Consider the following 21,846-nt stretch of genomic DNA (forward strand, 5'->3'; position numbering starts at 1 on the left):
GTGCATGCAGTAGTTGGTGTGATGGTGATGATGATGATGAAGGGACTTGTCTGTGGGGGGTGTCCAGTCAGCCCCTGGCATCAGCTGCAAGCCTCCGATTTGCCACCACGAGCAGCTGAATCCTCATCCTCACGCCGTCTCAAATATCAGTTGCCAAACTTCACCGACTTCTACTTTGAAAAAGAGCATTTTTTAAAATGTCGGGTTATACTTGATGTTGGAAGCTAGCGGTTAGTGTAACATCCAATGAAGGAGACATGAATATTTAATGTGTAACTGCCATGTGGAAATGTGAATCCTTTATCTTAGGCCTCAATAATTCAGAGTGTACACAGTGAAAGTAAAACCTGCTCCACTTAACAAAAACTCCTGAGGATGAGCCTTTTCAAATTATGTGTTTCAAAAGGGGGGGAAAAAAACAAGTCTGTAGTCCTTTTAATATTTTATTTTAATATTATAATATCTGCACATTTCTGCAAGCAAACAAAATGCTTTCCATCATGTTTTCAGTGAAACCTTATGTGGCACTTTTAAAAGGTGGTGGTGGCTCCATCACGCTGCCCTGTCTCCGTGCATGGCGGCGTGTAACCCGACACACGGCTGCGGTGTTCTGTGCGAGGGAGTCGATCACTCACTCAGTGCGTCAGTCTCCCTGGGCTGGCGTCCGCCTGCTGCACCCCGAGGGCCAAAGCCTCAGACATGCACAACAAGGATTGTGTCAAAGTTGCCGTCAGAGTGCGACCGTTCAACAAGGTCAGTGTGCAGTCGCTTTTTATTACATACTATTTTGCTTTTAAATGATATCATTTTTTTTATTTTTCCTGATGTGAATTTATTTCAGCGTGCTGCGGACCTATGGATCACATACACTGATACTGCTATGTACTGTCGTATACAATCTACTCGAGTAGAAATTTAAGAGAGTACTTAAACGTTTACTAAAGTAAAAGTAACTACGTGATTTAGATTTTACTTAAGGCATCAAAAGTAAAAGTACTTGACTATTTTTCTTCTCTGTGGACCAGTGCTGCTTCATGTTTGGGGAGATAAATGATTAATTATATCCTTTTTGCAATTCTGTTTTTAAACTTCTAATGTCGAGTGAGAAGAACTTTGGGAAGCCAAGGAGTAAATTTACTGCATATCGGCTCAGCTTGAGTACTTCTAATATGTCACATAGGTCTTTTAAATAGGACCATGGACGGAGGGACTATGCCCGTCTCTCTAGTGATTCGTTTAATTTAAAAAATTGAAAAAGTGGTTTATTATGAAATGTGTAAAGTAATGTGACTGTAACACAAATTAGAAATGAAGTGGACAAAAAAGTACAGATATTTCCTCTTAGGTGTAGTAAGGTCACAGTAGCTGTAATTAATCTACTAAAGTAAATTAGAGAGAGAGAGAGAGAGAGAGAGAGAGAGACACTAAACATGTTCTTCAGCGATTGTGGAAACATTGTTTTATTTATGTCTATATGAACTTTGATGTCACACATGCGGTTTGCACTCGGGGTCGTATTGGAGGGTAAAGGGCTCACACGTTTCTTTTGAAGTGCAAATACGCAGCGAAGTTCATCATTCAAATATAAGTGCATCACTCTGCATAATAAAGGTGAAAGGTCACAGCCCAGCTACAAGAAAAGTCCTGTCTAAGATCTTGTGCTGACCAACTGCCGCTGGTCTTCACCCAACTCTTTGACTGATCACTCAAACTGTGTGGAGTCATCAATCATAATTCCAGCCCCTAAGATTGCTATTATCACGAGGCCGATCTAATTTCTGGAGTTATGAAATCCCTTTGAGTGTTGAACCACCTGGAAGACATCGCTGGGCCCCTTGGCAGACCCCCTGCAGTTTTCCTAGAGGGCAAACAGGTCAGTAGATGATTAACTTGGTGCTGCATTACATCCTGGAATACTCTGATGAAAAACCCTGGGACATATGCAGGCCTTCTCTTTGTGGAGCTTAGCTTGCCATTCCAGAACTCACCAGGATCACCAACTTCCTAACTATCAGGACAAAGCCTGGGGGGAAAAGAATGGACATCTTGCACACAGCAAACCAGTACTGGTTCATGATTATGTTCCCTGGATGATGATGATGTTGAGTAGAGTCAGTAGTTGTTCAGTGTTGTGCTTCTGAAGATGAAACACCCCCATCCTCATTTTTTCCCTTGAAATCTAATTTAAATTTGCTCTGTGGAAATGTACAGTTCCTTCCAGAATTCCTGGAACAGCAAATCACTCAGCAATTAATGAGTTTATTTTATTATTATTATTACTATTATTCCACCCTTTTTTCTGCTGCTACCTACTTCCGCAAACAGTTTGTCGTAGAAACTTTGTTCAGCTTTCAAAACATGTCTTCTTGAGGACTTCCCTACTTTTACTTTTCACTTTCTGTCACTTTTTTACTTCATAGAAAATGAATGGGACACTTGAAACTTGCCTCCGTTGATCAGCTTCATGTATCGTCATACTTTGGCGTAGAAATTCCATTTAAACTTTTATCGTGACACTTTCACCTTTTTTGTCCGTCGATCAGTTTCTCTGTATCTTTTTTTATTTTTTTGAATGATGGCAAAGTTGCCACAGCTGGAGCAGGGGGCATCACACGCACATTAACTTCTCAGCTTCCATCTCATCACCTTTTTTTTTTCCCTTCAGTCAACTTTCATCTTTCATAAACACATTATACATTAAAACATAGTGTCTTCTTTCAGGAAGTGTTAATGTCATAGTGACATTACTTACGGTCCTCTCTGTAAGTGGCCTAAAGACAGTTTTAGTGGAATCTAACTTGTCTTTAAATGTCGTCTTCTCCTCACTTATTTACTTCCTTTTTTGTCTTTGAACTTTTAAGGTCAACTTCTTATTAACTTCTTCCTTTGTTTCTATTTCTTTATTTTTATTTGTTTGGTTCAACTTTTTCTGTAACTGCTTTCTTTCTCTCCTCCTTTTAGTCATCTTGTTTCTGTCTCCTTTTGTCCATATGTATCTCTCATTGTCTTCTGCATCTGTTCAACGTTTTCCTGTTTGCAGCTCTCCCACATATTTTATTATTTTTATTTGTCTAGTTCGGAAAACACCACATTCCTGTTCACTTTGAACCCACCAACACATTGAGACACAGACGCGTCCACCCGAAAGACCCAGCACCTAAACACAAGGAGATCATCTTAAAGTATATGCAGTCCAGTAAATGCAGTCTCTGTAAATTTGCAGACACAATGTTTCTGTACATCATTGAATTCATTCTTTTGCCACCATATTGGATTATCTCATCAGTAAAGATCAGTGAATCTGTTGCAGCGGGAGCCATGTGGCACAAGCCACGCCACCACCTTCCACAGCCGTCCCTTCTCATCTGATCTTGTACCATCTCCTCCCTCCATTCACAGAGAGAGAGGGATGCAGGCAGCCGCTGTGTTGTCTCCATGGTGACAAGTTCCATCACCATCGAGGACCCACGTGACTCTCAGAACCGCCGCTCATTCTGCTTCGACTATGCCCACTGGTCCCACAGCGGCTTCTCACGGGACTGCAGCGGTCTGCTCGTGCCCGAGGAGCAGGGAGGACGATATGCGGACCAGGTGAGCTCCAAACTAACAGGAAAACAATTCAGTCCCTCATTACAACTAACTGAAGATGGATTGCAGCTCACACAGTGTTTCCCGTCTGCAGGACAGAGTGTTCGGGGATCTGGGAGAAGGAATAATGGAGAATGCGCTGCAGGTACAGATCATGTTTTCATTAAATCTGTGAGCCAATAGCAAGCGTAAGCCGGGTTATTGTTGACAGTGTCCCTAAACGCACCATGTGCGGTAGCTGCCGTCTGAGGTTTCTGATCTCTCACCCCGCGATTCGAGCAGATCACTCACCTCCAACAGGTGTGTGAGCGGGAAAAACCGATAGTGAAGAAAGACATTGGTGACTCGACATATGCTGCACCACGGGTGACAATTACTGAGCGGTTGCGGATTTGGAAGAGACGCAATGGAAGTCAATGAAGTGGATGATCCTGGTGAGGTTGTATTTTAGTTTTTAGTTTTCTTTTGCTCCTGTGGAGCTGCGCCCCCTGGCCGGACTGTCCTGGCCGCTCAAGGCGGTGGTATGAACCGAATGAAAGGAAACTCACTAGATACTAGATCCGTTTGTTTTTGATAATTCAGAAATACATTTCTGCTGCTATGTTTTGTTATAGGTTATGTATGTGTGTGCACATTCCGTGTGGGATGGAGGTCTCGTTGATTTACTCTGTGTAGAGATGCTACGGCCAAAAAGTGACCGATGAACCCAGAGAAGCTTGAAATCTTAGAAACAGACCAGAGCTGAACACAGCAGCAGATACCTGAGATACTTGACTCAGCAGCGTAGGACATCGGGGTACTGGGGGGCAACTGGGGGGCTACACAAGTGACCTGAAACTATGTCTGCAGGGCTACAATGCCACACTGTTGGCCTACGGGCAGACCGGCTCCGGGAAGAGTTACTCCATGATGGGCTATGGCCCCAACAAAGGCCTCGTTCCTAAACTGTGTGACCGGCTGTTTCAGGCCATTAGAGAAAAACAGGACACGAGACAATGTCAGGTAAAAAAAAAAAAAAAAGAAAGAAAGAAAAAAAAATTACAATTTTCACTGCAGTGAGGGTCACGTTTAGCTGTGTGGTGGCTGATGATTGACATTGTTCCTCGTGTCTCCACAGGTGTTTTTCAGCATGTTGGAAATCTATAACGAGCAGGTAACGGTGGGAGGAAGCAGCTGTAGTCATTTAAGCCCCCACCCCACCCCCTTTTCTTTTTGCCTTTGTGGATTCATTTTTGTCTTTTCCCTGACCAGGTGGTTGACCTGCTTTGTCGGGGGTCTCGTACTGCGGGGGCACTCCGAGTTAGAGAGGAGCAGCAAAGGGGCTTCTATGTGGAGGGTCTCCGCACGGTACCCTGTGAGAGTGCGACTCAGGTAGAGACCAGAATGGAAACCACAGATGTGACTAAATATAAAATGGTTTGCGTTGGAATCTAAAGATATTAGCTGACTTTTTTTTTTTTTTACCTCATACATCTCTGCTAACTTTGGAACATTGTATAACAGTTCGAATGCAGACGTTTGTGACATTAAGATTTGGAAAACACTTCTGCAGGTGGAGCAGTTGACCGAACAGGGGACGAGGACGCGAACCACAGCTGCCACTCACATGAACGCCAACAGCAGTCGGTCACACATGCTCATCATCCTCCAGCTTAAGCAGGCAAGTTTCAATCTGTCAATATTAACACACACACACGTGGACAAATGCTGCGTCTCCATTTTGAAATTCTAAGCTTTGCTTGTTGCAACTGCTCTGATTTACCTGTCAGATCTTCTCCAAAGAGAACGTCACGAAGCAGTCCAACATTAACCTGGTGGACCTGGCAGGCAGCGAGCGTCAGCGGTTGTCTGGGGCAGAGGCTGACCGGCTCAAAGAGGGCACGGCCATCAACCTGAGCCTCACCACTCTGGGCAATGTCATCAGGTCTGTTGGGGAAGTTACTTTTTATTTTATGTTATTAGATGTATTTATTCTGAGTCTCTTTCACATCCTCTCCTCTGTATCAGCGCCCTCGCGGACGTGGCGGTGGGGAAGAAGGTCACCCACATTCCCTACAGGGATTCAGTTCTCACCAAGCTGCTGCAGTCTGCTCTGGGAGGCAACAGCCGCACTGTTATGGTAACACACACACACACACACACACACACGGAAACATTACCGAGCTGGCCTTGTGTGAGTGCTCTTCTTCTAAAATGACTCAGATTGCCACGCTGAGCCCTGCTGATATCTGCTACGAGGAGTCTCTCTCGACCCTGCGCTATGCTGAGAGGTACATTATAACACTAATAGTTCTGTTCACTAATTCCCTTTGCTCCCATCGCACCCCGTTCACACGCCCACTCTCCCACCGTTCCAGGGCGAAGCGGATCCAGAACCGGGCTGTGGTGAATGAGAGTCCCACCGAGCGCCTGGTTAAAGAGCTGAAGGCAGAAAACGCCAGACTTCTGCAACGACTGAGCCGCCTGGGCCAGGAAGGGCGCAGGGCCACCGACGAGACCAGTAAGAATCGCCGCTAGAATGCGATTAGAATAGAGCTGAGCAGGTGAGAATAAAAAAGAGGCCGACAAGTATGTTTGCGTGTTCAGAGGAGCTTCGTCAGCTGCTGACCCAAAACGAGCTCCAGATCAGAGCAATTCAGACTATGTGGGAGCAACACCTGCAGGAGGCACTGAAGGACTGGGAGCAACAATATGCCAACATCACACAGGTGCACACACTCACAAGTTTCAGGCGAGACTCAGCAAACACCCAAGGAACGAAGGTAGAAGCACTTTGGTTTTGAGCGTTTTATTGTCTTTCCTGTCTCCTACTGTCTCTGCCTCACTGTCAGGAGAGGAGGATGATGCAGATAAACCCCTACATCCTGAACGTCAACGAGGATGCTCAGCTCTCCGGGGTGGTCAAGCTTTTCATCCAGGAGGGTGAGTAAGTGTGTCTGAAGCTCTCTCTCGTAAAAAAAAAAATTATATATATTTTAGAGAGAGGTACTGGAAACAGCTGACAAACCCAGCACTAGATTGTCACCCACCGTTACTGTTTTGGGCTCTAGGCGATTGGGAGATCGGCCTGAGTGACTCCTCTCCAAGGTGCATCTCTATCAAGGGTTTGGGGTGAGTTCTGTTCACACTGAAGAACAACAGAGCATCACAAACCGAGCACAGCTGAAGTGACATCAGAGACACTAAGCTGTCCATACGCGGCAAATAGTCTGCACTTAAAGAGCATCTTTCTACCGTACTGACACCCAATGCACTTTACGCTGCTCCTCATTCACGCATTCACACTCGCACAGCAACAGGCGAGCTGCTGGTCTGCACTTACCGGGGGCAACTAAGTGACGTGGACATGTGACAGGAGGAGCTGGGAATTAAACCAACAGCAGCTCTTACCTCCTGATCCAGAGAAGACAATGATGCGTCAGTGCGAGTGCTACACATGAAAGCTGTGGTGCTTTTCTGTATCTCAAAAGTTTACGCTCTCGTTTGTGTGTGTGTGTGTGTGTGTGTGTTAGGATCCAGGAGCATCATGCCGTGTTCAAGAATGAACAGCGCCGTGTAACACTGACCCCTATAGCAGGGTCAAAGGTCATCGTCAATGGCCGTGCTATTTCCCAAACCGCTGAGCTGCAGCACCTGGTGGGTCTCCACACAAACCTTGACCACGACTGTGACCTGCTGCTAAAGTTTACACAGAACATATTTTTTTATCGTAGGACAGGCTCATCCTCGGCTCCAACTGCACCTACCTGTTCATTGGATATCCCTCCGAGAGGGGTGGGGAGGACTGGAGCCGCTACGACTATGACTACTTCCAGTCTGAACTGGCTGCAGCTGAGGGCATCCACCTGGGTGAGATCCATAGCTGGAAGTAAAAGGATTTTTACTTGTATTTTTTTTTTTTTTCTGTTTTGGAGAAAGTGCATTCATTTGTTTATGTTCAGGGGATTCCAGCGTTGGTTCCAGCCAGACAGAACCCAGTCTGCTGGCTGTTTTCTACGACTACATCAAACTCATGCCCATGGTGACTGAAGCCAACCAGATGAGCCAGGAGCTCAGCAAGGTAACACACACTGATTTTCTATGTTCTGTTTTTTATTTTTATTTTTTTCTGGATAATCTGTTTTGCACTAGAAGTAGCTGTCTGCTGTGTTTGCAGGGGGTGGAGTTTAAGTTGGAGATCAAGAATTTGGCTCTGTCAGATTCGAAAGGCCACGACCTGGAGAAAGAGATTGTTGTCCGAGTGTCCGCTGTGGAAAGACAACAGGTCGTTATTGTACCCAGGTTTTATCGATTTCACTTTAGGTTAAAGTTATTTATTTATTTAAAACACTACTGTCTCCTCAGGTATGGATGTGGTCCAAGGCCAAGTTTATAAATCGAAAATTCCTGATGGAAGAAGTTTACCAGCTGCACCAGGCTGAGCAGAGGGGAGAATGTGTAAGTAGCTGGAGCACAATGTGTCTTAGTGTTTCGATTTGTGTTTGTTTTTGGCAGCCCCTGGAAAATCGGCTGAAAGCAAAGCAAACTTGGTTTGGAAACTGGGAAGAACCTTAGTTAAAAAAAAATAAAAAATAAATAGAGACTTGTCTGATCCGCAGGCAGCCGAGGAATAATGAAGGTCTGTTTTGTATTTACCATTATAGTATTTGTTCTTTCAATTCAGTAAATTCGATTAGCTTTACCATTAATTAGACGTCAACTGTCTTTTGTTGTTGCCGTCAGAGTCTGGACGGAGTGTCTGCGTTTGCGTTACCCAGAGATAAAGACCCTTTCTGGGATCCAGTGGAGCCACTGCTCCTGGGTACTGCTCACCTCTGGCTTCAGTCTTTGGCCTTCCGCATCCCTCTGGAGGAGCAACTGGAGGTACAAACCCACATGATGCCAAAATGAAAGTAAAGAATATGGACTGACGATTGATTGATGATGCCTGTCGGCAGGTGTTGGGGTCAGAGGGCACAGAGGAGGCCATTCTGCAAGCGCGGCTGGTTCCCTGCAGCTGCACTGGACTGTATGACACACTGTGAATAATCTCAGTGAAGACGGAGAGATTGTGTATGTTAGTAAAAGATGTCATCTACTTTCCAGGCCTCTGGGTGAAGATGGCATCTTGATCGATCCATCTGAGTTACTGGGACGACGAATGGACTTCCAGCTGCTATTGGAACAGTGTTGTGGCCTGCGCTGGATCAGAGAGGCCCGGAATAGAGGCGTTCAAATTGGGTGAGGGGGGTGACGTGTAGAGGCAGAACTGGCCAACTGCACTGTACTTTGTCCTCATTTCCTCCAACACTTTCTCTTAGTTTCAGGTTATTTGACTGCAGTCAGCCTCTCTACACTCCAGCCGTGTGGCACAACGTCAACCCTCAGCTGGATCACAGAGTCCACTTCGCCTCCCTGCAAACCTCCCGGCGTCTGCTCGACTACCTGCAGAGCAGCGCTGTCGTGCTGGAGCTCTGGGGCCTTCAAGGTGAGAATGAAGGAATGGATGACGAGCAATAGGTTCCCCACTAGTGTATCAGCTGGATCAGTAATAGTGTAAATGTAATTGACACCAGTGTTCACCTTTTTCTGTGTTACACAACGTAAGGAGTCAAAAGTATAATCAAACGCCGCCGGCTGGTGTTGCTTTTCTGTCTCAGAGGGCTGTTTGGACTTGACCTCCTCTCTGGAGGAAATGAGGATGACTTCAGACGGTATCTTCATCATCGACGAGGCAGCGAACACTGCAGTAAGTGGGAATCGTATCTTTCTGTTTGACTCAGACGTGTAGTGAGTTTTTTGTTTCCCCCTTATTTTCCTGTAGAACCTAATGGGAATTTCATAACCACTTTGCTGTACAGACTGCGTGCTGTCAGTCATGGTAGCTAAGTGTGTGTGTGTGTGTGTGTGTGTGTCTCCTGCAGCCTGTGGATGCTGGAGAGCTCAACTGTTCAGAAAGAGCTCTTCAACAGGACTTGGAGGAATTAAAGAGTGTTAACACTTCACTGAGGAAGGAAAATCAGAGTCTGAGAGAACAACTCAAAACAGCCAGAAATGGTGACTAATGCACATGCATGCGAATGTTACTTTGTAATAATCGCAGGTCTAATTCCCATCCAAAAAATCAGAAACACATGGAATTTCACTGGTTCATTTGTTGTCTCATCTTGTTACAGGTGGGGACAGTGTGCGCAGTCGGTCAGTGCGTCCCAGCTGCGAGGCTGAGTTTGCGCGTGCTCTCAAGGTTTTTTACCACAGTATGACCTCGGTCAGGGGTCAGCTGCAGCGGCTGCGCAGACACAGGCCCAGTGTATGTATCTACATCCTTCTGCTTTACTGAAGTAAAGCTTTGTTAATATAAATATAATATATCTTTTCACTGGACAGGCCAGAAAATCATTGAGAGGTTTCTTTGACTTTTTATACCTGTTCACGTTGTACCTGCCATATCCTGCACATTTATCATAAATTGACTACAAAATAGTGAACAAAACAAATGCACTTTAGATCATGAAATGTACAAACACACCTTGCTCAGGGTTCTAAAGTTTTTCTACATTGTTTGCAAACTGTTGCATTTCTGTTATTTCCAGGAGGAGTCTGACCTGCTGGGGCTCCGGCTGTTTATGGATGAGCAGAGTCGTCTGCTGCGGGACTTCTCAGAGCAGCTGGAGCACTGTGTGTCCACGCTCAAACAAGATGTTGCCGTCATCGTCCGCCGTAAACGAGAACGATCAGGAATCTGGTCTTGACTGACTGCTGATTTTTCCAGAGTATGCAGAAGGTGAAGATACTGCCTCAGACAAGTCACTGTTTCCACCCTGTTGAGCATCTGAATGTGTGTTCAAAGTCTTTTTTTTTGCACTGCAAATTTACCTCCACCAAATCAGAAAATTTGCATTGGAAGCTCTTCTGATTTATTTTGTACGATGTCCGACATTGGTCCTTTTATCAGTACAGTAGCAAAAGTAGCCATTAACATAGAATACACAAGCATAGCATAACAAAAATACTAAAGTTTATTAGACTGCATGTAGAACCAACAATTACAGTCCCAAACTGCAAATAAATTAAACGGCAAAAACAAATCAAGTTTTAGAATTCACACGGAATGTTTCTGAACCATCGTCTATAACAGGTCACATTTTTTTCAAGCTACTGTGCTTCAGAAATCAGACATAGAACAAGACATTTTCCTCTTGTACTGTGTTTAGCTACAGTAAACGGAATCTCTCACTGTAATTTCCAATTCAAAAGGTAAAAGCACGATGGTTGATGTTTGTAAGAAGTCACAACTTGTAAGAGCACAGACAGTTGCTGTAGGTCCAAAAAGAGATTAGTGTGGGCACGTTTGCAGGAAGAGAGGCAAGGCGTGAGGCAGATTAAGCATCACATAGGACAGAAAATCTATGTACATCAGATGGTCGTAAAAAAAACTTGGAACAGACAGGAGGAGGGAGGCAGCAGTGGAAGGCCAGATATTTATCCAGGTACATTTGAACTGAAGAGGTAGACTGAAAAAACACAAAGCCAACTATAGATATTCTACTGAAGAGGGAGTGTTAATGATCAAGGCAGAACGTATGGGTCCAAGTCTGTTTTAGGTTCAATTTAAATCCTTTAAAAAAAAAATAAGCTGCTTTTATGCATTGACTCTAACAATCTTTTCCAAAAGCACCCAATAACATGAGAAGGCTGAAAAAACAGGTGAGGTAGGTTAATTGGGTCTCAAGGGGTTGGGAACAAAACACAACTAATAGAAAAATATTTACAATATACATTTACTGAACAAACCAGAAATAAACCTCAAGCACAATGTCTTTTTCTGCATCTCTTTGAGCAAGTCTGACCAAAATGATGTACACATTCCTCCCACAGGGCGACATCCATGATAACATGACCAATGTCAGAATAAAAGCACTTATCTGCTGCTATTTTCTTTAAAAACCATTATCACTCTTGGGTTAAAATGCTCATTTTATGGGCACGTTTAGACTATAAAGTCTAAACGTCACAGTCAACTTTCAAATCTTTATTCTTGGGATTTTATCACCAAACTAAACAAGCAATGGCAGAGCAAACTGTGAACTTGCTTGTTCCAAATGTTCCAAAAGGGTCAGTGCTAAAAGTTTTGACTTGAGCTGAAAAAACCTGTGCATGTCAGGAGTTGCACAGCTGTTTTTCCAGTTCAATCCCCTCAAACACTTCTGAATACCATCACCCTCTGACTCAAAACAGTTTTTACATTCTGTGTTACACATGATTTTCTCTTTCAGCTCCCTCCATCCTTCTCTCACCAGAGGGGGGAAGTGAAGTCTAAAAACACATGACAACTTCATTTCTTTCTTATTTCTGTTCTTAGGCCTTTCGTTGACATAATGCATTCCCTAGCCCCTTAACCCCCAACCCAGTGTTCACCATTAAATAGGCCTTCAAACTTGGCAGGACTGGCAAATGTCCTCACTTCGCTAAAAGGTCCGAACTCTCTCACACACACACACATATACTTGCACAGTGAAGAAGCAGCCGCAGACAGACAAGTTTCACAGTATAAAAATATTGTCACTAAACCACAGAGAGGTCCACAGTTTCACATTAGGCCCATATTTTTCAGTCTTTGAACCCAAAGACAATAAGAGCTGCAGTTAGAAATAATTAGTTAAGCAATACTCGGTAGTGTTCACATATTCAACAATATTCGTGTAGGTCTTGGAATTTCATTATTTTGAAGTAATGCCATCATAAGACATGCTAAGCTGCTCTCAAGAGCAAACTGGTGTCCAAATGGAGGAACCAATGGCTCATACGGGTAGAACTGCAGGAAACTACTTTAACATTGATACTGACTTCTCTCTCCACGTTTCATCAGGTTCTCTTCTAGTTTGCCCGAACTTTCCCTGAACATCATGTTAAGATGGATTATTTAATTTATGTCAGCTCAACCTGTCTCAATTCAACGCCGCAGTAATTCTAAATGAATAAAAATACTAGTCCAACTGACACTGAAACATAACCAGGTCGCTGCCTGAACTGAGTTAGCCGTTAGCCACACTGCTAAGAAACCACCAGAGAGGAACCTGTGCATTCTCCATTTGCACACTAATCATCCGAGCATCTAACTACTGATGGTAAATCGTCACTTTAAAAAGGTACCATCAGCATCCTGATAATTTCCGGTGACCTTTCTCAGGCGCTGGAGCCGTCATTCTCTGGAATTCCGCTCACACTCACTGTGGATCCGTGGGTGATGAGGGCAGGTGGGGCCTCAGATACATTTTGCTGGCTGCCGTGCCTTGATCGGCCGTCTAACCGATGGAGGCTGCTGTGAGTGGAGCCTGGGTGGTTGAGATGTGATATGCTGCCATGGAAACTGAGCTGCTCGGTACCTCTGTAAAACATGGTATCGCTCCTAACAAAAGAAAAGAGAATGAGACGAGCAGCATGAGGAAAAAAAAAGACAAAACACGTAATTTTTCCTCCTCTACCTGTCGTCTCGAGTGCGGCGCAGGCTGCCATGGTAGCTGGACTTGCTGTGGACACTGCTCGCTTTACTCCGGGTTGAGGCCAGGGGCCCGTGATGGGTTCTGACTGGTTCGTCAAGGTCATCTAGGACAGCCAAGTGGGTGGAGGAGGCATGGGTGGAGGTACCCTAGAAAAAGATTAGGAGCCAGATAACTTTACCACAGCCAATTCTAACATTTCATTTTTATTCTGATAAAACTTAACAGTTAATTCTAACACAATAAGGCAAAAAAGGCTCATTTCTTGTGATAGTGGTTACTGCACCACCATGTTTGCAGTCCTACCTGAGTGGATGTTCCTCTGGACTTCCTAATAACGGGGGTGTTTGGTTCACGCAGCAGAGACTGGGCCAAGTCTGGCTGCTCCTGCAGTACCTGGCGAGACTCATTCACCCCACTACTGCTGAGACACGAGGGTAAAGCAGGACGCAGGTAGGAGGTTTAATGAGGTTGAGAGAAGGTGCAGGGGAAATGGTAACAGGTTCAAATTCGGGAAAAAGAGTGAGAGTTTAAGAGGAGTGCCGAGGCAAAACGTGTGATGTGGCAAGCAAAGATGCAGAAAAAAAAAACAATGAAGAAGGAGTGTGAAGACAGAGGCATGAGTGTGCGGAGGGACAGAAATACGAGCACAAAAACAAAAGTGAAAAGGGGGAGATGCAGAAGAGTTAATGTATAATGAGAGTTAATGTAATGTGCTGTTATCGAGGGCAAGAGGACACAGGTGCAGAGCATACCCATGCGTCACCATAGAGACAGACATTGAGTAAATCCGTGTTTCATATTAGTTCACAGAGTGGTGAGTCTACATGTATGACTGCTTAATGTGTTAATATTAAAAATAACAGCTTGGTTCTGTCAATATTTCAAAAACATTTGTGGCCTAATCATGAAAATCATACAAAAGGAGGAATGCGTGGGACTAAAGACAAATAAAAAGCATCGCTCATCATCTTACTCTTTGCGTCTGCGCCCGTGCACGAAGTTGGCCCATTCAAAACAAGTCTTCTTGCTGCCCACCCAAAAAACAGAGGGAATCCCCACCACCAGCATCATCAGGTATTTAATGAGGAACAAAACCATGACTGGCCGACCGGTCTGCTCCACCTAAAGAAAACAAATAGACTAAGTATTAACTTCAACACAATCACATTTAAACAGAAGCAGATGTTGAAAATTATGAAAGTACTGAGGAGCAGAAATTGGCTGCAAATATTTCATCAACAGTAACGAAAGTACTAAGAACTGATAGGGATGCCACTGAACTGCATGTACAACACTAGCAACTGGTCATTTAGAATGATAGAGAGCGGCTCATTGTAGGAAAACCCAACTGCTTCGGCAGCTGAGCTGCAGTTGGGACGTGCAGCAATTGCTTTCTCCTTAGCTAGACTTCAACTTTTAATGTAGGATATAGTATCATCCAGCAGAGGGCAGGAATTGTCTTGCTTCATCTTTCTGAAAGATACAATGTGAGTTTACAAGTAAATTACTGTCACACACACCAATATGAGTACTTTTATTTTTGCATTTGTTCAGACTTGTGGCAGCCTTTCCAATCTGGGAGGGTGTTTCCTAAATGAGCATCTGCAATGTCAAGCAAAATCATTTTGCTAACACACTTGTTTAGTTATGAGAGTAGTACTATAACATTTTTCATTAAAACTATAAGATGCTATTCACAAAGCAATCTCCTAAGTTGGTTCCAGGGGAACGAGGACTTTCATAAATGTTAGGCCTTTCTTGCTTTTCAAAGAACTGGGGCCCAGAAGAATTGCTATGTATTAAATAGATTTAGTCTGTGTCACCCAGACTGAGATTAAATGCCTCAAATTTTGCTCCCGAGATAAAATAAGAAGCCCTGGGCTTTCAAGTAAATTACTACCCCTGAACATAAAGTCATTTCAACTTGAACAATGCTTGCAGAATCTTCAATTATCAAAAACATGCAATTGTACTCTGACACACACACACACACACACACACACACGCAAAATCCCCCGAGGCTAAAGATCATGTAACACAGCAATATTAAAATTCCAAAGCTACAATAGGACTGTATGGTGGTCTCTCTTCATGAGCTCTCTCTCACACACAGTGTAAGACATGAACACATAAGCATTTACATCTGCCTTCACTCTGTATCATATAATTTGTCACATTAGCAAAGTTTTTTTTTAATCTAAGTCAAACCACTGTAGCTGCACTCTGTGTCTTATGTTTTTCATTATTACTAAAGCAAACACTTCTAAAGTCCAGGTTTTCACAGCTTAACGTTTGTTTGAAAGTGAGTTTTCATTGTTTTGTGTGTAGACTTGTTACAGGACATGATGGATGGCTGCACTCTGCACATTTATTTGGTTATTAATTTAGCTCCAGACTGTATGAAACATCACACTCCCACCCTTCTTCAAAGCCACTAGAAAGACCTTATAGAGTACAGGCAGCAGAGCATGACTGAGCAAGCCCTGAGAGAGACAATAAGGGAAAGAGGAAAGTGTGTGAGAACCAGCTGAGAGAAGACAAAGAAGCAGAGTAAAACACTGATAGCAATTTTGTGTGGCGTTGGTCTTGAGAGCTGCATTAGCTGAGGTAATGATGCATAATGCACTCTGCTCCCCTCCCTCCACAAATACCTCCCTCACTCAGCCAAGCAAGTCACTTACACACACACACACACACACACACCAACAGGCAGACACTCGCTTTCTCTTAAAGAGTTATTTCACTTTATTACAACTTAGGTTTGATCAGTGTAGTTGTGCATGGTAATTATTTGGGTAACACTGCATTCAAATTGTCTGCTGATGGAAATAACACTATGAAATTGTGGTGGGTGATAAAAACCGCATCACAATAACAAAATAATAGTTTTGTAAAATGATATCTATGAACTATATATCAATATCGCCCTGCTCATCAATGCTTACTCAACAAAACGGATTAAGTAGGTAAAAGTGCAATTACATTGACAGTATGTTGTATCAAGTCGACTTTTTTAATCATCCTCCTGAAATCATCTTTGTCAGACATTTGGATTGGCATCATGTCTTTGGCTCAGCACATGTGAATTGTTGCGGAATCACTATAAATGACAAATGAAACAGCTTTTACCCATGTTACGGTCCACGTGCAAACATGTCGTTCATAATACGATGAGATCATAGCCCTAGTCTGCCGCCCGAGTCAGAAGATAATTCAGGTTGCTAACAACACTGAAATAGGAAACTAAGCCCAAACAGTAAAATGATGACCCCAAGCATCCATTGCAGTTTACAGAACAACCGTATGGTCCAGTTTGTACCTATTTACTACGGGTAATGGTACTGCTGTATTTACTACTCTCACACACAAACAGACCCATTTTCTCGCTAATAAGCATATAAGCTATGACCGTTACCAAACAGGGACAGGAAAGAACCACATCCTTCAGAGTGGGTGAGTAGCTCACCAACTAATTCTGGCCATATGACAGAACACAATGTGTGAGAGTGAGAGAGCTGAGATGGTTATATCACTGGCTACACTGTCAAGGGTGTGTCACTGTATATGGTTTGAGTCCAGCTGATATGACAAGCAGATCCCGAGAAGTCGTCTTCACAAATGACATACTTGCTTAATAAGCCATTTTCATCATTTTGTTCCCTTTTAGAAAAAAAAACACTAATCAAGAGCCTCAGAATAGCTTATTTCTTTCCTCTATATTTTATGTTTTGAATCTACTAATTGCCTAAATTTCACTTCATAAATGCAAATTCACTGTCTGTTCAATACAACACATTTCATTTACTAATTTTCTCATAAAACCCAGAAGCTATAAATAATAATATTTTTATATTTTAATTACAACTTCTGTATGACATGGTGTAACTCTCTTCGCTCTAGCTCAAAATGGTTGTGAGCATATGCATTTCTTTGTGGCATGGCACTAAATGACGTGCTCTCACATACTGTTTCCTTTGCCCTCTCTGTACCTTGTATGGACAGGGAATATGATAGCGCCTGCAGTTCTCTTCCATCCATGTTGTTTCCCAAATGTTCCGATAGGTGTGTTCGTAGAAGTAGCACCCAATCACAGTCAACAAAGGGACAAGGTAGAGCACTGAGAATACTCCCATTCGGATCATGAACTTGACTAGTTTGGTCTGGTTCTCCTTCTCCAAGGGGATCTCCATGCGCACCCGGTTCAATGCCACGATGCCCACTAACAAGAGAGAGACACCAACCTACAGAAAGAGACAAATGAGAGGCTAAGACTCAGTGACAGATTTCACGTGGTCAAATGAAAATTGTGTTTTTAAGGAGCTGGATGAGTGACAGAGCAGCCAAGTCACCAAGTCATCAACCTTCCACCTATTCATTTACCGATGTGTTGCTCCATAATTCCAGTCTACTCTTGAATCATTTCATCCACCCTCTCATTAATCAGCTGCCCCATCCATCCTACTCAGCACTTCTTTCATCCACACACCCATTCATTTATCTCCTGACTGTACTCACCGCCACATTGAAGCAGAGAGGTGCCAGAACAAACCACCTCAGGGCTTCTATGTCATATAGCCCTATGAAACACACTCCACTGATCCCATCTCCTTCAATTTTGTTCAGGGCCAACAGGGTGACAGTCAGAGCCCCTGGGAGACCCCAGGCAATGGCATGAAAGAGGAGGGCTTTCTTCTCAATGGCCTCGCTGCCCCATTTTGGCACAGCAGCCAAAAACCAAGTGATTGTCAATATGACCCACCACACGCTGCCGGCCATGGTGAAGAAATAGAGGACCATAAAGAATAGGGTGCATGCCTGAAAAACAACAATGTAGGATAATAACTATGAGCAAGTAAATCTTTCTACAACAAAATATATGGTATTTATGATCATTTTAATTGGTCTAAAATGCTCATATAAATGTAAGCAGGTAGTAAATGTGTGACAACTAAAAAAGGAGTTTCCAGTACAAACATTTATTGCCTAATGTAAACTGTTTATTTGCAATAATCTTTTTGAGTTGACATTTATTGAAGATGTCTTATATTGTTTCAAACTTCTATATTACAATAACACTTTTATATGAAGGGATGATAAATTCTGAAAATACATCAAAACTTTTCAATTAAATTGAGATAAACTGTTGGAACATAATAAATAAAAGAGTGCGTTTGGCTTTTACCTACTTATTGTTATTTCCAGTATGTTTAAAAATAAATAAATCTAACATTTTATTAAAAAATACTTTATAAAATGTATAACTCGTAAGAGTTATGTATACTGTAAATGTATACTCGTAAGAGGCTCCTTACAAACCGCAAACGCTCCCTTGAAATTCCAGCGTGGTAACGCTAGGTGAACTGAAGCCCTCACCTTGTTGTGTGAGCCCTGCGTTATGGTTGATGCCCTGAACTGAGAGGGTCTCACTGCATTGCACGCAATCTTGTCTTCCAACAGGAACCCCAGGAAAAACACTAGTGACACCATGACATAACACACAGCGTAGAAGATGATTGGACGCTCGGGGTATCGAAACCTGATGGAGGAAAAAAAAAGATCTAGTTGAAGGACATTGATTTATGTTGAGTTTTCCTTCCACGTTTTAAATTATTTTTAATTCATTATTTTTTAATTTTTGACGGATTATCACACTTTCATTTGAATATGTGAAATTCTTTCACGACCTGCTTTTGAAATTGCGCAAACTGCTCTGAAATGTTTGCGTAATCCATAAGATTTCTTGCAGGTTGATGAAAGTATTCTTATAAATAATACTCAATAAGTACACATTAGATGCAATGGATGAGGCCAGTGATTATCTATATTGTTGTTATTGTCAACAAATCCAAAAAAGAGACATAAAACAACAACAAATTGCATATACTTCCTGTGTTGTGACTTGATTCTTTCTTACAGAAATCCATTTCAGAGACTGTAAAAGTGATGGGGGTTCCCAGCTCTTTAAAAAGCTGCAGTGTGGCTCACTGGTGTGTTTTCATGTTTTTATAATAGTTCCTCTGTTGCCCAGAAGGATAAGCCAAAAATCACATATTGGAAGACGACACATTTGGTGACAGCAACAAACAAAATGTAGAAAATCACCAGCCTTATCCCTCGAGACAACATTCAACCATTCAGACCTTGTAACATCAATGAGAAATGTCAAGAAGGTGAAGAGCGTTGCAGACAGACAAACAATGGAGATGACTCCAATGAAGTATCGGATGAAGGTCAACTCCTGCTGGTTGAAGAACATAGAGGGGCATGGAGCAGAGCAGTCCTTCCTGCCCATGAAAGTGTAACCCAGGTCTGGGTCAACCTTAAGCTCTCTGGGGCACCAGAAACCGTAGTCTCTCTGGACGGTCACGGATGACTGGTCAGTGGGGTCAGACCCTGGTTGCAGGTCCTCGGGACGAGGATAGGGCTTATCACACTCTGGAAACCTGGAAAAAAAATCATGTAGTTAAGGCTTCAGTGTGGGAACAAAACACTAGAAACATCTAAGTTTAACACCACCACAATCCGCAGCCTCCTAAAACACACAAAGCATTAATTTGAGCTTGTACCAGTAAACTGGAAAATGAGTGTTGAAACATATAAGAAAGAATCTACAGAAAAGACAGACAAGAAATCGCCAGATACCAGGGAGATTAGCTAAACTGAAATATTTAAACAAGTGAGGCAGGAAAAAAGAAAAGATGAAACAGGGCTTCTGTATTTGAGTTTACAGCGGAAGAAACCAAAGATGAAAGAACAGTTACAGATGCTTTATGTGGAGTTGATAGTTTAAAGTGAAGCAGTAGGCACAGGATTAGTGCAGATATAAAGCATACGCGAAACATATATTGCAGATTTAATCTAGTGTCTGTCTTTGTGTGATTTAGAATTAAAATGCAATGCAAACCTGCTACACTCCATGTCTTCTGGCCAGGCTACTCCAAATACCTCCATGAGTTTGTGGCACTCGTCTTTAGCCCGGTGGCAGAGGGATCGACATGGCATAGACACCCGACCGTACACAGTGCACACCGGAGCGTACAGAGCACACAGGAACATCCGAAGGTCATCACTGCACACTAGGTTCACCATGGGATGAAAAGGCTGCAAGAGAGATATTGAAAAGTAAAGACGAGAGTTTTTAAGTTTTGTTTAAACTTGCTACAAAGCTGAAAGTAGCACTGGTTACAGCAATGTAACATATCATAGTCATACGAGGGTTCAAACTGCTCTTGTCCACGTTTCATTTTACTAAAGACAGGGGTCTTAATAAAAATGTCATAGACTTACGAAAAAAAAATAAAGATAAATAACCGCTATCAATTCCACATATGTGAAGGCTCACATTAAACCTAAAAACGCCATCAAAGAGGATGAAGGGGAGGGAGAGGACACGTTTGTCCTCATCTGTTGCAACTTATACTACTCAGTATTCCATTAGCATGTAGAAGCTTATGAAATATGTATGGCTGCCATCATATAACCAAACATCCCTTTGAAATAGGGGACAGCAAAGACAGATCTCTGAACTGAACAAACAAACAGCAGGGCGAGTTACAAACTAAAGATTATATATTCAGGTCCTTAGTCTAATGGTTGGAGTGTCAGGGTCCCCAGAAATTCCACATTCAACCATTCCTCCATTCACTACAACCTAATAAGACATGAAAATATAATATACTAATTGTGTAAAATTTGCATATTTGCTTTTGTATAGTTAACAGCTTTGTGAGATGCAGAGCTGAAACACCTCAGCAATGATCAGTTATCAGAGGTAGCTCTAAATCCGGTACAGCAACACCTCCTTTCTGTTGCTGAAAATTTTGTTTTCTTTTAGCATGGGCTACATCTGCTCATGCTCACAGGTAAATTATTCATCAGCTTGTTTTAAAAACTGCTGTTCCATTGGAATTAAATTAGGACTTTTAAGTTTAAAACTGCATGAGTAGCTCATGTCTCTCTCCGTGTCTAAAATATCAAGATAAAGCCTTGTGTGTGGGCCTCCATAGCAAAAAGAGAACTATTACTGTACGTTTTAATACAGTTATGTAGCAACTGCTCAGACTCATATTTCAATAAACACTTATTTTAACTTATGCTGCATAATAACATATTTAACAGATCTGCTCATAGCAACAGCTACAATGTGCACTGTTGGGGTCATATGTGCCAAGTGACTATTCAGCTGTTTGAAAGTTCATGTCATCTGGCTACACTGAGTTTTCAGTACAGCTTTTTTTTACAACAACAGAAAAATCAGAGCAGAACCATGGCAGCTTCAATGAGTGAAAAGCAATGCTCAAAAAAACACTACACTGGGTGTGTGTGTATATATATAAATCAAATATGTGTACATGTGACACAAAACACTGCACTTGCATTGATTGCTTATTACAAAAGCTACATGCTTATGAGTGCATCTGTGCAAATGCCCATGCATCAGAGTGTGTGTGTGTGTGTGTTGTGTGTAGGGTAAGGCCCTGTGAGCATGTTTTGATCGTTCTCAATTGCTGTGTTCTAGATCTGCACATTAGAGAGATGTTCCACCAGTAAATGGGAGCATTGGTGCATGAGCTGTGTGACATAGTTTTTGAGTATTGCATAGTAACAATGTACCATAAGAATGCACCCAGGCTAGTATGTACACACACACACACACACACACACACACACACACACACACACACACACACACACACACACACACACACACCAGCTTCTTTCAATAATTCACACATTTTAAAACCCAGGCATTTTCTTTGTGTCAGACGGAAACCGC

General features: G+C 42.7%; 2 protein-coding genes across 8 annotated transcripts in view; one reads left to right on the forward strand and one right to left on the reverse strand.

Moving 5' to 3' along the window:
* On the forward strand, positions 1–11,202 carry kif28 (kinesin family member 28). Its single transcript, XM_067488996.1, is given in 28 exon segments — positions 1–637; positions 640–753; positions 3,400–3,591; positions 3,683–3,733; positions 4,438–4,590; positions 4,706–4,741; positions 4,840–4,959; positions 5,141–5,248; positions 5,358–5,512; positions 5,596–5,707; positions 5,791–5,858; positions 5,946–6,088; positions 6,175–6,296; positions 6,420–6,510; positions 6,639–6,699; positions 7,101–7,224; positions 7,302–7,437; positions 7,530–7,648; positions 7,745–7,852; positions 7,933–8,025; positions 8,311–8,451; positions 8,526–8,596; positions 8,674–8,808; positions 8,889–9,055; positions 9,228–9,316; positions 9,492–9,624; positions 9,744–9,877; positions 10,161–11,202. Coding segments are annotated over 28 exon segments (3,198 nt in total). The 5' UTR covers positions 1–574; the 3' UTR covers positions 10,320–11,202.
* Positions 10,569–21,846, reverse strand: part of LOC137105975 (frizzled-3-like) — a 31,751-nt gene continuing 20,473 nt past the window's right edge. For 3 of the 7 annotated variants that reach the window (XM_067488885.1, XM_067488894.1, XM_067488902.1), the window contains exons 3-11: positions 19,975–20,171; positions 19,211–19,513; positions 18,444–18,606; positions 17,586–17,885; positions 17,060–17,311; positions 14,044–14,192; positions 13,374–13,491; positions 13,053–13,216; positions 10,569–12,976 (exon numbers count right to left, since the gene is read on the reverse strand). In XM_067488885.1, coding sequence (XP_067344986.1) covers positions 12,754–12,976; positions 13,053–13,216; positions 13,374–13,491; positions 14,044–14,192; positions 17,060–17,311; positions 17,586–17,885; positions 18,444–18,606; positions 19,211–19,513; positions 19,975–20,171 — 1,869 coding nt within the window. In that variant the 3' untranslated portion in view covers positions 10,569–12,753. The other 4 variants (XM_067488911.1, XM_067488919.1, XM_067488938.1 and 1 more) reach the window with 4 other exon arrangements.

This window comes from Channa argus, chromosome 2 (assembly GCF_033026475.1).
Source record: "Channa argus isolate prfri chromosome 2, Channa argus male v1.0, whole genome shotgun sequence".
NCBI lineage: Eukaryota > Metazoa > Chordata > Actinopteri > Anabantiformes > Channidae > Channa > Channa argus.